Raw genomic sequence first — 15,711 nt, 5'->3', positions numbered from 1 at the left:
CTGTTTTTATATTAAATCATCTCATCGGTTAATGTATTTAACTGTTAAGTGTTGTCTTTTGTTTTGTTTTCAGTCTTTCTCAACATTTGCTGCCTTTTATTGTCCCCATCCCAACTCTTTTGAGACGTGTTGTTTTTACATATTCATGAATATCCCCCAAAACAATAATTTTGGTCAGTTTTGATGGTTGATGTGTTTTCTTTGTGCCATTCTCCATCTTATGTAAGAATCAGACATTTTTAAAATGGCATTTTGTTATTATTCACAATTTACCTTGTGTCCCAACTTCTATGGAGTTGGGGTTTGTATTTCAAGCAGCGCTGTACAAACAACACAGAGTAATGCAATGTGTGGTTAATGCCCTATTGAGCACTGTTTTATGCCCTCCCACTTCACATTTGCACAAAAAAAATCAACTGCAAGTAGGCCTAGTTCAGATGCATGTATTTCTTTTCTGCATGAATTACATTGTAGTTCTGTGAGCATCACTTCAGGGTGGAAGGCAGCCAACCCAAAGGCTAACGTGCCCTTGAATCTCTTTGAACTTTTACCACTTTTACAATAGATCTTTTTGGCGCACCGCCTTGGCACCGCAGCAAGGTAGGCCTATCTAGGCTACTTTTATTTCCCTTTGGTGATTAATAAAGTTTATGCTACTACATCCTTTTGAATAACTTTGAGAGAGAGCATATTTTCACCATACGGTATTCATAATTTTTCGCCCTACTTATGACCTTTCATCGACATTTTGCATGCGTGGTACATAGGCCACTGAAGGCCTACACAGGTCTAGAACTAGAACTAACGGGAGAATGAATGCCCATTCCACTGAAGCTGTGAGTGAAATGCTGTTCCTTCTTTTCACTGGCTGGCACCACAGCAGGTAGCTGCCCTCAAGTGGTCCAGACGGACGTTACGGTAACGACGTCATTTCAGTAACCTTATCAGGCAAGCCTGTCTTTTCAAAACTTATCGTCGTTAGTTTACGCCAAATTCTTTCTGTAACTGCCTTTCGTCCATTTAAGGTAATAGCTATAGTTATTTTTTGAAATAACGGGCCACTTACTCACACACATTATTATTTCATCATAGCCCGAAGACTGTAGCGATCATCCAGAAAAGTGTCATCTGCTGGTAACGTTTCAAGGATACATTTTAATCGTTTATCTGCTGGATGTGTTTGTGCTAGTTGCATAACATCTTTGCATTGTAATTTTCATGCGTGTATTTGACAACACGGTCATGTTGAGCTGGAGAGACTAATGTTAGCAGCTATCTGCTAGCCTAGATGGTTAGCTAAGGTTACGTTTCGATCATGATACAGCCGTAACAGCTTTTTCGAACTCTCATTTTAGTGAATTAGTGAAGACATGTCATACAACACTCCATTTTGTTTAATCCAAAACCCACGGCAACATTTCTAATGTAAGTCAGTAAGCAGGAATGGCACAAACGTTTCAAGGACTTAAGACCTGAGCTAGCTTGGTAGAGCAGCGTTAGCCTAGTTGCTAGTCTCAAGTCGTGTTGTGGCTAATCAAAACAAAATGGTACACCGAGTTGACGATTGATAATGTCTGAGATGTTTAAACGGTCCTGTAGACCTATCATCTTGTAGAGCAGTATAATTATTTTCTGATGTATGACATGTAGATGCTAGGCGTTACATTAGCCATGTCAAAAGTGATGTAAATGGTCTGTGTCAAAACTATGAACAACTATTTGTTTACTTGGCTCGTTTGATTTCCGGCTTGTCCGTTACCCACTTGCTTAGTAGCTAAGCTGTGTTTCTGGCACCGGTGCAGTTGGGCTAGCGCCTGGTTTATATAATACTACGCTATTAAGGAGATTGAGGTATTTTGTCGACCATAAATTCAGTTGGAATATAACACGACAAGTGAGGTATCGAAGCAACTACACGTGAACGCTGCAAGTATGCAACTCCAATATGAATTTGTCAAGGTTAGCTGGTCTAGATTAGGTTGACCCCCAATAACAGATGTGTTGGGACGTCCGAGGTGTATTCGATTAAGCAGTGGTTGTTTATATAGTTGGCCTCACATCATTTGGTTCTGCTGCGAATCTTAAACTGATGCCCTCTTAAATGCAGCGCTTCAGATTATGGTCCATTTCACCAGGCCCGTCTCACCAGGCTAACGTGCAGCTAAAATTAGCGTTTGAACGCTAGCTGTTGTATTTGTGAAGTAACGGACTGCATGGTTTCTGTCACACACGGTCGTTTATCAGCATTTACAAGCTATTTCATGAATGTGGTTTCCAGGATTGTACTTAGGTGTTTTGCAATGCTAATGATACAAACCATATTCTACCCACTTCTGGCTTTCTTACAACAATTTTCACTAATGTTTTTGCATGACTGTATCTGTACACCTTAGTGCACTACCCACGTTTTCAACTGTTTGAAGTCGAAAAACGTGTGATGCATGAAGTTGTACATACCAAATATGCATCAACGATTCTATTTTTTGGGCTTAGCTGCTAGATTGTTGGCATGAAATGAGCACGTATCAGTCAACATTTTCACGACAGACATGGGATGGGGCAATATCGAAACTGCAATTTCTAGCAGTCCAATTTACCCCTGTTCATGACCTTTAAAGACTTAAAAGAAACTTGCGATAGCCTATAATTTTGTTGATGACAAAAAGCTGACCAAAGAATTACCCCAGATAAGATAATATCAACCACGGTTTCGGGTTCACTGAACACTAGGTGCCGTTAGGTAGAACTAATAACTTAACCATGATGACAATTTATCAGATCACTTTAGACATACCGTGTGTATCCACTAAGCCCACAAAAGTCCACTTTTTTACTGTATATTTTTTTCCAACAAATTGACATGATTAAATGTAGGCTATATATTTTTTTATTTCCCCTAATGCAGTGGTGCTCAAACAGTGGTACGTGTACCACTGGTGGTACTTGAGGCATCTCTGGTGGTACTTGGAAGAATTATTTGTTTGTGCATTGATTTGATCTGATCAAGTTATTGCAGTTGAAAATGTCTCTTCGGTCTCACATTTTGTAATATTGAATTGTATGAATCTGAAAACATAATGCAGAATAATACTAGGCAAGCAAGAAATGTAAAAACAAACTTGCACTGAATGTGACGGTGTATTGACTGGCAAAAGTGAACATGGAAGGCCTTTACTGCGATATTCTAATGTTGGTTTTCAAGGTGGTACTCGGAGAGCTCAGTATTTTCTCAGGTGGTACTTCACACAAAAAAGTTTGAGAACCACTGCCCTAATGGGTTTGGGGTGCTTGAGTCCTGTTCCTACCTCCACACCTTCAAAGACCGGAAAGGAAACACTCACTGCAAGTGTCCCAAACCTAACAACTTTGTTGATGACAACAAACAACAAAGTATCGTGCAGTAGGCTAAGCCTGTCACTATGTCTGTTTGCTGTCCATCAGTTTTGGAGGGTTAGCAGCACTTGATGTCTGGTCTTGTGGTGTATGTGGGTGGTTGACGTTTAAGGCCGTAGCACACTTAAAGGAGGAAACATATTCCAATTCCTAAAAAAATGGGTCGAATATCGCCTAAATTTTGCCATTTTTGGGAAAATGTGTCCTGCGGTGTGACATCATTGGTTTGACATTTCTGTAAGATACAATAAAATGATTAATATTCTGCACAAACATATGCCCAATGCTCTTTCTGCTGTTGTTCCCTTAACCCCCACTCCACACATACACTACTACCCACCCGCAATCCCACCCCCACCCCAACACGCCTATGCATCGTACAGGCAGACAACTGTGATTTCACTGCATGGTTTCACTGTATTACTTGTAATAATTGTTGAATGTGACAAATAAATCTCCTGGTATCCTTATATCCTTGCATGATGCATGAAAAATAAGTAAAGATTGAGTAACACAATGTCTAAGCATGTCACACCACATGACATGTAGTCACACCACAGAAAATTCACTGCATTGTGGCCACTTTAATCCTTTTGTATTCATGACTGACCCCCGAGCTCATGCTAACTAGATAATGATAGTGTTTAACCTTAATATGTGTTTTCACTCATAAAACAAGTTTTTTTCCTTCCATAAGAGCAGTCACACCACGGGACACCATAAACATTGTGTGACAGAAACATTGCAATATGTAGACATATTAAGAGGTTAATAGTCACCTTAAACTTCCACACCACTCTCCAATAACTGAGGTATAACTGGTTAGGAGCCTGTCTTTAAGACCCGTGTAGTTGGCCTTGCAGCTGCCTGTACACAAACCTGACTTACATGTCACCCCGCAGGACGCAATTTGTGTTACAAAACTGAACTTGTAGTTAATATTACTGGTTTGAGTTTTTTCACATTCATATTTTTTAATATAAGGTTAATATTTATGCAATCATGCCAAATGCTTTATAAATGATTCAAAATGTTGTTGGTTTATTTTATAGCTGTATATATTCCAGGTTGTATTAATGTTACAGTCACACCACAGGACATTTGACATATAAACCTTTCCATAAATCTGAACAAAAATGTTTCTGCTCATCAAAGACTAATATGAAACGTGACGTACCACATCTTCTTTCATTTGCATTTGTTATCAAGAGGAAAAATATCAATTAGGTTTTTTAGTTTTTGTAGGTTTTTAACTAATGTTACGTAAAACCAGGGCGTCATGTCAACCACCCATGTACAGTATATGACCCAAAAGTCTGCCCACCTGTCTTGCCACACATGAACTTAAGTGACATCCCATTCCTAACACGTAGGGTTCAATATGATGTCGATCCAACGTTTGCAGCTGCTACTACAGCTTGAGGAGTGTGTTTATAGGAATTCTTCCAGCACATTGGTGAGGTCACACACTGATGTTGGTTGAGAAGGACCGGCTCTTAGTCTCTGCTCTAATTCATCCTAAAGGTGTTCTATCGGGTTCAGGTTTGGGCTGTAGGGTGTGGGCTAGTCAAGTTCAGACTCAGTCTCTGACTCAACTCAGGCTCTGTCATCCATGTCTTTATGGACCTTACTTTGTGCACGGGACTGCCTCCACAATGCTTGGAACATGGAGTTGTCCAAAATGTAATCTTATTGATATCCTCCTGAAGCAATTCTTAGTTCACTAGTGTACTAGTCTGAGGGTCACATGAAGTTTGGAGCAATTGGCTGTGCAGAAAGTCAGCCACCTCTTTCCACTATGCGCCTTAGCATCCGCTGATCCCTCTCAGTCAGTTAACCTGGCCTACCACTTCGTGGCTGAGTTGCTGTTGTTCCCAAACTCTTCTATTTTCTTATAATGAAGCTGACAGTTGATTTTGAATGTGGAATATTCAAGAGCAAGGAAATTTCATGACTGGATTTGCTGCACTGGTGGCATCCTATGACCGTTCCCAAGCTGGAATTCACTGAGCTCCTCACAGCGGCCCACTCTTTCAAAAGTGTCTGCATGCCTACGTGCTTTATTTTATATACTGTACATTTGGCCGGGCGAACACCTGATTCTGATAATTTGAATGGATAAGTAAATATTTTTGGTAATATAGTGGATGTGTGAATTTATTTTGTCCTTTCTCTGTTTTTCTCTGCAGTTGTGTCATTCTGGTGCTTGAGGGGACAAGACTGACTGACTGGCTGCTGGTTTTGGTGGGAGACCACTGATTGGCTGCTGGTCTGGTGGGCGGGGACACGACTAATTGGCTTCTGGTCTGGTGGGTGGGGACAGGACTGACTGGCTGCTGGTCTGGTGGGCATCGACAACTGACTGGCTGCTGAGTCTGGTGGGCGTCGCTTGTCGGGCTGGCTCCACCCCCACCGGGCGGCAGCCTGCGCACTCAGCCGCCCCCTCCTCCGCGCTCACCTGGCCTGCATGCCCGCGCCCATGCCCCCACTGCCTCACGGACCTCCAACGCCATGTGCATCCCGCACAGCATGGAGGCGGGCAAGCACAGCGGTGGCCACAGCCAAGGTCATGCTCCTCCCACTCCCCAGCAGCAGCAGCCTCAGATGCAGCAGCAGCAGCAGCAGGGGGCGGCCGGGCCAGACAGGAGGCGCTCTGGGGGCGGCGTGGCCCTCGAGCCCTTCGTGCACCAGGTGGGCGGCCATACCAGCATGATGCGCTACGACGACCACACCGTCTGCAAGCCCCTCATCTCTCGTGAGCAGCGCTTCTACGAATCCCTCCCGCCAGAGATGAAGGAGTTCACCCCAGAGTACAAAGGTAAATCAAAACGCAAGTATGTTAGCAGCTCTTGGGGTAGGGGCTACTGACATGATGACTTGGCTATGAATGAGTAATTTCCATGCTATTACTACCACACTATTGTGATAACATGTTTTTTTTGTTTTGGGCGTCACCTGAGGGGGTTGGCGGAGGTCTGCACTCTCTGAGTGCATTTCTTAATCAGTTTGATTTCAGATGGTTTAAAAAATGTCTTTTTGTCTTTGTCTTTTTTTATTTGTCACACAATTGTAAGACTACAGCATGAGAATTTGAGGCATTAATGTGTAATGTCCACACTATTACCACAGTATTGTGATAATAACATGTTTTTTTGTGTATGTGGGTGTGGGGGGTGGGCACCTGAGTGGGATTGCCCTGAGTGCAAATCATTTTCATCACGCCGGTTTGATGTTGCATGTTTACATTAAGACAGTTAGTGTTTAGTGGGCAAAGTGGATAGATCAAGGCTACGTTTACACGGTGATGATTGATGCTTTATATGGAGACTTAAAAGTAGCGTCTCGTCTTTAATTTTTAGATGCCTTTCACATGAGGACGATTGCAAGTGGAAATGACACAATATTTGATCTGAAGTGAAGTGCCTTTTGTTTACACGGCAACCTTGCCGTCTGGGCCTGAAGATGAAAAAATCTTCAAAAGAGTGACGTGAAGGTATACGGGACGTGAACATATTTTTTGTGTTTTTGCCGTTTAGATGGAGACGCAATGCATGTCGTCTTCAACACTCCCCACTCTGGAAGGAGTCTTCAGATTTTTGCGTCTTCGAGCCCTGATGGCGGGGTCGCTATGTAAACGAAAGGCACTTCTGATAAAATATTTTGTCGTCTTCCCTTGCATTCGTCCTCGTATGAACAGCCCCTAAGCTGGATGTCATCAGGGACCTATACTGCAAAGCTGGTACAGGGGTTAACCGGTTAAGAGGCAAATCATCAAATAGAAAAGCATGGAGTGCTCATTTACAACAAAGCTGGTTCAAGAGTAAACCAGGTTGAGTTAAGAGGTAAATCATCATCATTGGTGATTTACCTGCCTCTTAACTTAACCTGGTTTACTCCTGAACTAACTTTGTAGTATTGGCCTCTGGATAGTAGTGGATTCCAGGTTGAGGATGTTACTGAGGGGAAGGAGATGAAGGGAAAAGCATGTACACCTTTTGTAATTTATTACATTCATTCATTTACATTTTTAGTAAAAATCTGTTCTAATCTTTACTACAAATTTGACCAAAATGAGCAAACACTTCTTAAACTATATCACCCCAAACATGTTATTATTTGTATTGACCATTAGATGCAGACATTCAGCGAACAGGGAGTAATAAGCAAGCCCTGCAATCTTCAATAACTTCAACCAGATACATGTATTCCCTGCGGTTCAGCAAGGTTCTTGGATTGTCTGGTATGACAGATCATGGCATAGCATGTCAGTCGGGTATTGTGAGCCATTACAGAATGTGTGTTTGACTTTTCTGACGCTATTCGCCATGTGGTCTGTTGCCCATGTCTGTTGCCCAAAGGGGTATGCCACTATTTTGGGGCTTAAAAAATACAGTTAAAATCCTTGGCTGGGGTTTATAAAGGTGGTAAAGTGTCTTATTTTTCATGTTAAGCGTTGTCTTGCTTTAAGACAAGTTAAAAGAGGGAATATGTCGCTAAGCTAGTGAAAGTCAATGGATCCGTGTAGCATGCTAAATGCTTTAACTTTAGTATGTGTGTGTGTGCGTGTGTGCGGCCAGATAGAGTACGAGAGAGAGAGGTTCCATTGGCCCATTGTTTCCGACCCATTGTTTTCTATTATTGCAGGGGGGGGGGGGGTTGGAATCCCCCTTTAGGCAGACCTAAGGACTGTTCTATTCATTCTAGGAGCATTATGACACACCCCTTTAGGCAGACCGGAACCTGGTCACGTTAGGTGCCCATAGCAACCTATTACATTGTCATATCTCTATATACTTAAAGAATCTCTGGTGCGGCTGTAGGTGTTGTGCTGGTGTGCCATGTTAACTTTAGTATGTGTGCGTGTGTGCGGCTGTAGGTGTTGTGCTGGTGTGCTTCGAAGGAGACCTGGACGGCTACATCAACCTGGTGGCGTACCCCTACGTGGAGAGCGAGGGGCTGGAGCAGGAGGAGCAGACGGAGCGCGACCGAGACGCACCTCGCCGCAAGCACTCCCGCCGCAGCCTCCACCGCTCCAGCAGCGACCACAAGGACAAGGAGGAAAAGTCTGCGCACGAGAGCGACAGCAGTGAGAAGTAAGTGGAGGTGGCTGGAGGCTTGGTGTGTTGTCTGTTTCGGATCAGCTTATGAATCAGTCTGGTTTCACTGGAGCTGATGCGTTGGAATCTGGTTTATTTACTAATGAAAATATACAGTAAAAAAAAAAGTTTTACATCACCCCGATATCAACTTGAGGTGAATGTGGGGGCAGCCGTGGCCTAGTGGTTAGAGAGTTGGTCTTTCAATCTAGGGGTTGCAGGTTCTAATCCACCCTGACCTTTCCCTACACCTCCATTCATGGCCGAAGTGCCCTTGAGCAAGGCACCTAACCCCACATTGCTCCAGGGACTGTAACCAATACCCTGACAAATAATAACTAAGTTGCTTTGAATAAATGAAAGCATCAGCTAAGTGCAATGTAATGTAACTTGAGTCTCTTTTCACAGTCCGCTTACCATTAGTGAGCAAAATTGTTTTGTGCACAGCCAAAAAAGGGGACTGCCCTGACCCCCTTGGCTTGTTCCTCACATCCAGACTACAGTATATATTTGGCTTATATTGCCCTCAAAATGTATATGCAGACTCCAACACAGTTTTAAAAAAAAACATTATAAAAAGGTGTGTGTGCGTGCTCGCTTCATTTAATTTTCTCTCTGCATCTCTCTCTGTGTTTTTGAACCTTCAGTTTGCAGGAGTTGAAGAGCCCCCGCCTGGAGCTGCACATGCACTCGGAGGTGCCATTCCAGATGCTGGACGGGAACAGCGGCCTCAGCTCCGAGAGGATCACCCACAACCCCTGGAGCCTTCGCTGCCACAAGCAACAACTCAGCCGCATGCGCTCCGAGTCCAAGGATAGGAAACTCTACAGTATCCTGCCGTCAATCTGCACAGGCTGTCGTCCTTGTGATTCTGCACAGTTTCTCATAACTGTTGCATTTGTTTGTAGTCTAAAGCCCCATTCGGACGGGACTACAGTAGTTTAGTGGGGGGACCTGAAGTAAAGTAATAATAACCGGGAAATGTAAGTCCCGTCCGAACACGCCATGTCAGTAAAGATAGCACAGTATGACGGTAAACTTGCAGAGAGTTTCACCACCTCTAGGTCATGGAAAAAGTCATGGAATTTTGCCATTTTGCATGCACAGTCATCGAATATCATGGAATTTTCTTAACATTTGTGTATGTAACGGAGGCTAACTAGCACAGAGTTGGCGTGGAACGTTGGTAAACCTCCCTCCAATAGCTTCATACAGTCTCGTGCCGTTGGGCCGAGAGACTAGTCTCTCGGCCCAGCGGTATCGTACTGCGTCTCCCATTGCCGAACCGTTGTAGTTGACGAGGATGCAAGTTCGATCCCCGAGGGGGGTGAACAGGTGCAAGATGACCTCCGTCACAGTGGTGCCGTGACCCGGATGGGAGTGAGGTTTAAGGGGGAGAGTGTAACGCAGGCTAACTAGCACAGAGTTGGCGTGGAACGTTGGTAAACCTCCCTCCGATAGCTTCATACAGTCTCGTGCCGTTGGGCTGAGAGACTAGTTTCTTGGCCCAGCGGTATCGTACTGTCTCCCATTGCCGAACCGTTGTAGTTGACGAGGATGCAGGTTTGATCCCCGAGGGGGGTGAACAGGTGCAAGATGACCTCCGTCACATGTAGAAGCAAAAACTTTTTTGTTTCATGTATAACATTGTTTCTTACTGGTTATACTACAACGCTTCGCCAGAGACGTTTGGTTTCGTGCTGTAAAATGTGCAACATTCTGCTCGGCGGTGAAGATAATCTTCAGTTTTCACACGTTTTAAAACTTTTTAACGTCATTTCTTTTTCCGGAAATGGTCATGGAAATTCTTTTTTTTGGGTCTGGAAAGTCATGGAAAATCATGGAATTGTATAGCTGAATTAGAGTGGGAACCCTGTCAATAATATATTGTTGAGATGGCATGCACATGATAAGACTGTCACAAAAGTGCGTGATGATTTACCCCTCTGCCCACTTTCTGTTCGTTTACTGAGATATTTTAATCCACTCCGAATTGGCCATTTCTATTGCCGACATTGAGAGATAGAATCGCATTTGCTCATGTTCATACATACAATTTGTCCCGTCCGAATAGGGCTTTAAATAATGGCCCAAAATGTGCCAAGAAAATATCCCTAACGTCATTACTCCACCAGCCTGAACTGTTGATGCAAGACATGGTCGATCCATGTTTTTTGTGGCCAAATTCTGACCCCTGCCACCGTGCAAAGGTTGTATTGTCCGATTTTGGTGAGCCGGTGCTAATTGTAGACTCACTTTCCTGTTCTTAGTTGACAGGAGTGGCACCCAGTGTGGTCTTTGACATGCTATGTGTTCAGAGATGCTTTTCTGCATACCTCTGTTGTAATGAGTGGTTATAATGGTATATTGAAAGTACATAAGCCAATAGCAATTCAGTTAATGAATATTCCTTGACTTCAAATGTTCCCAAGAATTCCTCTTGCTGGAGAACGTAGTGCATCACTTCAGCTATCCCTGCATCCTGGACCTGAAGATGGGCACCAGGCAACATGGGGATGATGCTTCCGAAGAGAAGGCTGCGCGCCAGATGAAGAAATGTGAACAGAGTACCTCCGCCACACTGGGGGTACGGGTCTGTGGCATGCAGGTCAGTCTTTTATACCTCTTACATTGCAACAGGAAATTAACTCTCTTTACTTGGACATTTTATTCCATGGCAGATTCACAGATCTCCATATCAAAATTTCCATGTGTTTTTGGCTATTTGCTAGCCTAGCTGCAACACTGAGCTGGGTCACTGCTTTTCAAATCAGACACTTTTGGTGCCCGACCTAGTAGAGGTGCACCGAAAATTCGGCAACAGAAAATATTAGTCTGAAAACGCAAAAAAGACACTTTCGGTTTTCGGCCGAAAGCCAATTCACCTTTGGCTAAGGCCCCCCTAAAATGCCTTAAAATGACATTGCATTTCCCACTACTATCACGAGACATTGTCTTCAGAAGTTGACGGGCAATGGGAAACAAGCATCCACATTGCCCCGGTGAAGAAGAATGGCCATTTTTGTGCACACCATCAAACTGCTGTTGCATCAAACTGCTGTTGCATCAAACTGCTGTTGCATTAAACTGCTCTGACATTCGTGAGCCCCGAAAGATGCCTATCTATTTGAAATTAAATAATCACAGGATACTATGGGGCCGGCCTGTCCAAAGAACAGAAGCGCTGGCAGCTTGGTTTGAAATAGCTTTGCGCCAAAGATATATGGCCTTTACGGCCGTGAATGATGTTCCCTCATGTCGCGATGCGCTGATGTTACTTACATAGAACAGGCCAGCGTTTAAGACTGGTTTTTTTTTTTTTTTTTTTTTTTTAAGTCCTTTTAGGCCTATGTTTCATTACGCTATTCATCTCGGTCCAGGCACGTGGTGGACGTGCATGCATCTGTTAGGCCTAGTTTTTTTTAAAGTTTAGCCTACATCTTGTGGCACTCTCATGACGATGAAACTTCCTGAGGTAGGGCTATATCACAGATGTTAGATGTGCCCATAGACAGCTTCACATGTTGTACATTGTTAACGACATGAATTAGAAACAAATGAAATGGATTGCAATAAGACTCCAAATATGAATTAACAATTAATAAATGTAAGGTATGAAATTATGTGCTCAGTTTTTTTCCCCACCAAATGACAATCGTTGAAATTTTAAAAAAATAAAAACAAAAATTAAACCTAAAAAATAGGAGCCTCCCCTCAAATAGTAGCCTACCCCAATTAATAGCCTGGCCAAAAAAAGAAATAAATAATAGTAACCCCGGATACTATTCGAGGAATTACGGTAATTTCAGTTCTACTCGAACATTTGAAGACTTCAAATAAATATTTTTTTCCTATGAAAAACATGTCTAGACATTTATTGTAAGTTGTAGATTTCAGCAATACCGGTATTTAAAAATAGTGAAAAACCTAGCTTTTGATAACTTTTAACTGAACTGTAATATTCGGTTTTGCTATTCTGCCAAGTGATTCATTATTATTCGGTTTCGGTTTCGGCCACAAATTTTCATTTCGGTGCATCTCTACGACCTACACTGATTTTATTCAACTTTGTAGGCCTTTTTAGTTGCCAGCTAGAACCCCAGGATTGCATTTTTATGATCTGGCACCAATATTAAGGGAGAAACATTCAAAGTCTGAATTGGGCCTGAAAATGTTTGTTATTTGTAGTTGGAAAAGAGCTGTCAAACAACATCAAAACTATTTCTATATGACTTAAATTAACTGTGATAATAGAGGAAGATTGCACTGTGTACCGCCCACCTGATGCAGATTTTCTTAGTCTGTTTCTCTGTTTATATTGGTACCAGATTCATGCAAATGCAGTTCTGGGCTTCTACCTTGTCACAATAAAAGGCATCCCAAGTTTACTTAAACATACTGGAAAGTCATGGAAAATCATGGAATTTTATATCTTATGAGAGTGGGAACCCTGACAGGAATAATCATTCCTTTTAGTTGCATCAAACTTTTTTGTTTTCAAAGACTTCAGGTCTTACGGAATGGTCTGGTCTGTAAATAGAGTAGAGTAGAGTAACTTTATTGATCCCCAGGGGGAAATTCAGGTATCCAGTAGCTTACATAAATACACAAATACACAAAAGCCCACATGGACATATTTCAAGACAAAAATAAACACAGGAATAGTCATCAGGGTGGGGAAAATAAAATAAAAAATAGAGATAAATGTAGAAAAGGTAATTGTGCAAAAAGACATTCTGTGAGTTGGGATAGACCAAAGCAGAAAAAAAACATACTCTGTCAGTTAAGGTAGACAACAAGTGTTGATGGATACATCTATGATATAGTATAGTATGTAGAAGTAGGCAGTGTACAGAGTATGATAGGGGTTGAACATTCTTACAATGTCACAGTAAAGTACAGTAAATATGCTTACTCTCAGAAAAAAAATCTGTCTTCCTTACTGTACACTAAGGTGTGTGTGCATTTTAATGCACTTTAATGCTATGTGTACAAACCCTCAAAGATTTTTTCTTTCATTTTCAGTCGGGGGGACTGGTTCCTGTTATTGTTATCATGATGTGTCACACTGCCATTCAGCATGAAGTCATCAGATCTAGACCGTCGGGGTATAGGCTTAGGATTACAAGGAATATGAGGATCAAAAGTCAAAGGGAAGTTGAATATCTCTTGTTTATTTTCTCCTTTGTCGGCCATTATTAATATTTTCTTTTTCTCTTTTTTGTGCTTCTGACTCTGCAGGTATACCAGATGGACACAGGGCATTACCTTTGCAGGAACAAGTACTACGGACGCGGCTTGTCCATTGATGGCTTCAGGCACGCCCTGTTTCAGTACATGCACAACGGTACGCAGCTGAGACGGGACCTGTTTGAGCCGATCCTGGGCAAGCTGCGCAGCCTGAAGGCGGTGCTGGAGCGCCAGGCCTCGTACCGCTTCTACTCCAGCTCGCTGCTCATCATCTACGAAGGCAAGGAGCCTGAGGCCGAGGCTGTATGGACCAAAGCTGAAGTCCTGGTCAAGGACAAGGACGCCAGCCAAGGCCTGCTGGTCCCCTTTCACTCACAACAACAACAACAACAACAACAACAACAACAACCGCCCCTCCCCCAGCCACTGCAGTCCCTCCCCCAGCCACTACAGCCACAACTGTCCTTTCCTCAGCCCATGGAGGCCAGCCCAGCTGTGGAGTCGTCGGCTACTACTGCGGACACCCCCATGCCCCCAAAGCAACCTCCTCCTACAGTCGCCCCTCGCCTCACCACCTCCTCCATCACCACCACCACCACCACCTCCTCCTCATCAGACAGCCAGTCCTGTCTTCAGCAGCAGCAGCAGCAGCAGCCGCCCAGTGTGGACGTGCGAATGATCGACTTTGCACACAGCACCTTCAAAGGTTTTCGAGACGACCAGACGGTTCACGACGGGCCCGACCAGGGCTACGTGTTTGGACTAGAGAGCCTCATCAAAATCCTGGAGGCCATCAGGGAAGAGAACAAGTGACTGACAAGACATAGCCAACCTCTACACTTGATATAAAACTTTATTTTTTAACCTTTTCTTCCTGCATTTTGTTCCCAAGTATCATCCTCAGTTCCTGTCTTTGTCCAACCTCAGTCTTCAGACAGCCTACTCATTAAGTTGTCAGTCTGCAGTGACCTGGTCACAGAGCTGACAACTAAAAGCACAGAGAAAAAAAAAATAGGGATATTCCTCATTGTTGCATATATGCAAGCAGACTGATTCTGGAACTCTTTCTTGCCATTCGTGAGCAGAAATGATCCTGACTCTTCTGGGTGCTGGCCAGTAGGACAGACTATGTTGCTGTCCTTTCACCTCACAGTGGAAAAACAAACAACTTTTTTTGTGTGCTGTGTTATTAGGGCATGTCACCGCCCTGTGGCCATGTGCTGTTACTGCATGTATTCGCCAGGCATAGTTTCAGGTCTATTCCATGGTCAAGTCCCACCACCACATTGTACAGTTGGTTATGCCCATTCGAGTCTGTGTTATGATGACACATTAAGACACATGATTGGATGGCTGCAGGGATCTTTTTATTTGACTCATCCTCTATAACAGTGTTACCAGGCAGGAAGGGCAAGACAGTGGAACCGCCCGTAGCCTCCCCCTGGCCGACAGAGATGTATTGGGGAGGGGGAAAAGGGAGTTTTTAAGTTACCCAGGTCCCTTGATATGAAACTGAAGGTGAACCATTTCCCAACACTTTATGGATTAAGTGATAATCACCCCACTGCTTGTTGGTTTGAAAAATTGCGTTTTGCAGGTCATTTATTTATTTTAAATGTTGCTCTCTCTATTGTAGTCCTTTTGATTCCATTTTAATGCAGTCACTGTGTGTGTTGTTTACGTTTCCAGTCAAAGCTGTTGGTTCTCCTGGAGATGACATTTCTTTTTATTTTTATTTGGTCTCATCATCCCTTCTATATAAATAGGAGACCTGACCCCTAGATATGTCTGCCAGACAGTGTGTATACAGCTTTTTTGTGCTCAGTTTTTCTTGTGTTACAAGCTTTTGTCAAACCCAAAGAGAAAAAAAATACTCCACATACCATTTGCACTGTAAAACATTGACAGCATTTTTGTTTGTGGTTGTGGTTATTGCCTAGGCACTGTCTATATAAAGTAATCACACAGATTTGAAGTGTACTTGTCCTCCTTTAGAACATTTAGCAGTCAGAGAGTAAAGAAGAATCATTTC

At 43.1% G+C, this 15,711-nt stretch overlaps 1 protein-coding gene across 4 annotated transcripts; it reads left to right on the top strand.

Moving 5' to 3' along the window:
- Positions 1-859: 859 nt before the first annotated feature.
- Positions 860-15,648, top strand: ip6k1 (inositol hexakisphosphate kinase 1). Of its 4 annotated transcripts, none has more exons than XM_063215253.1 (6): positions 860-918; positions 5,583-6,211; positions 8,270-8,486; positions 9,137-9,318; positions 10,922-11,097; positions 13,731-15,648. In XM_063215253.1, the coding sequence occupies exons 2-6, from the start codon at positions 5,905-5,907 to the stop codon at positions 14,490-14,492; spliced, it is 1,644 nt and encodes a 547-aa protein (XP_063071323.1). In that variant the 5' UTR covers positions 860-918; positions 5,583-5,904; the 3' UTR covers positions 14,493-15,648. The 4 variants fall into 4 exon arrangements, with proteins under 4 accessions (XP_063071323.1, XP_063071320.1, XP_063071321.1 ...); XM_063215250.1 differs by lacking the exon at positions 860-918 and adding an exon at positions 943-1,025; XM_063215251.1 differs by lacking the exon at positions 860-918 and adding an exon at positions 1,039-1,134.
- The last annotated feature ends 63 nt before the right edge of the window (positions 15,649-15,711 follow it).

The sequence above is a fragment of the Engraulis encrasicolus genome, chromosome 14 (genome assembly GCF_034702125.1).
Source record: "Engraulis encrasicolus isolate BLACKSEA-1 chromosome 14, IST_EnEncr_1.0, whole genome shotgun sequence".
NCBI lineage: Eukaryota > Metazoa > Chordata > Actinopteri > Clupeiformes > Engraulidae > Engraulis > Engraulis encrasicolus.
Note: the sequence above shows the minus strand (reverse complement) of the source record. Positions and strands in the feature narration are given on the sequence as shown.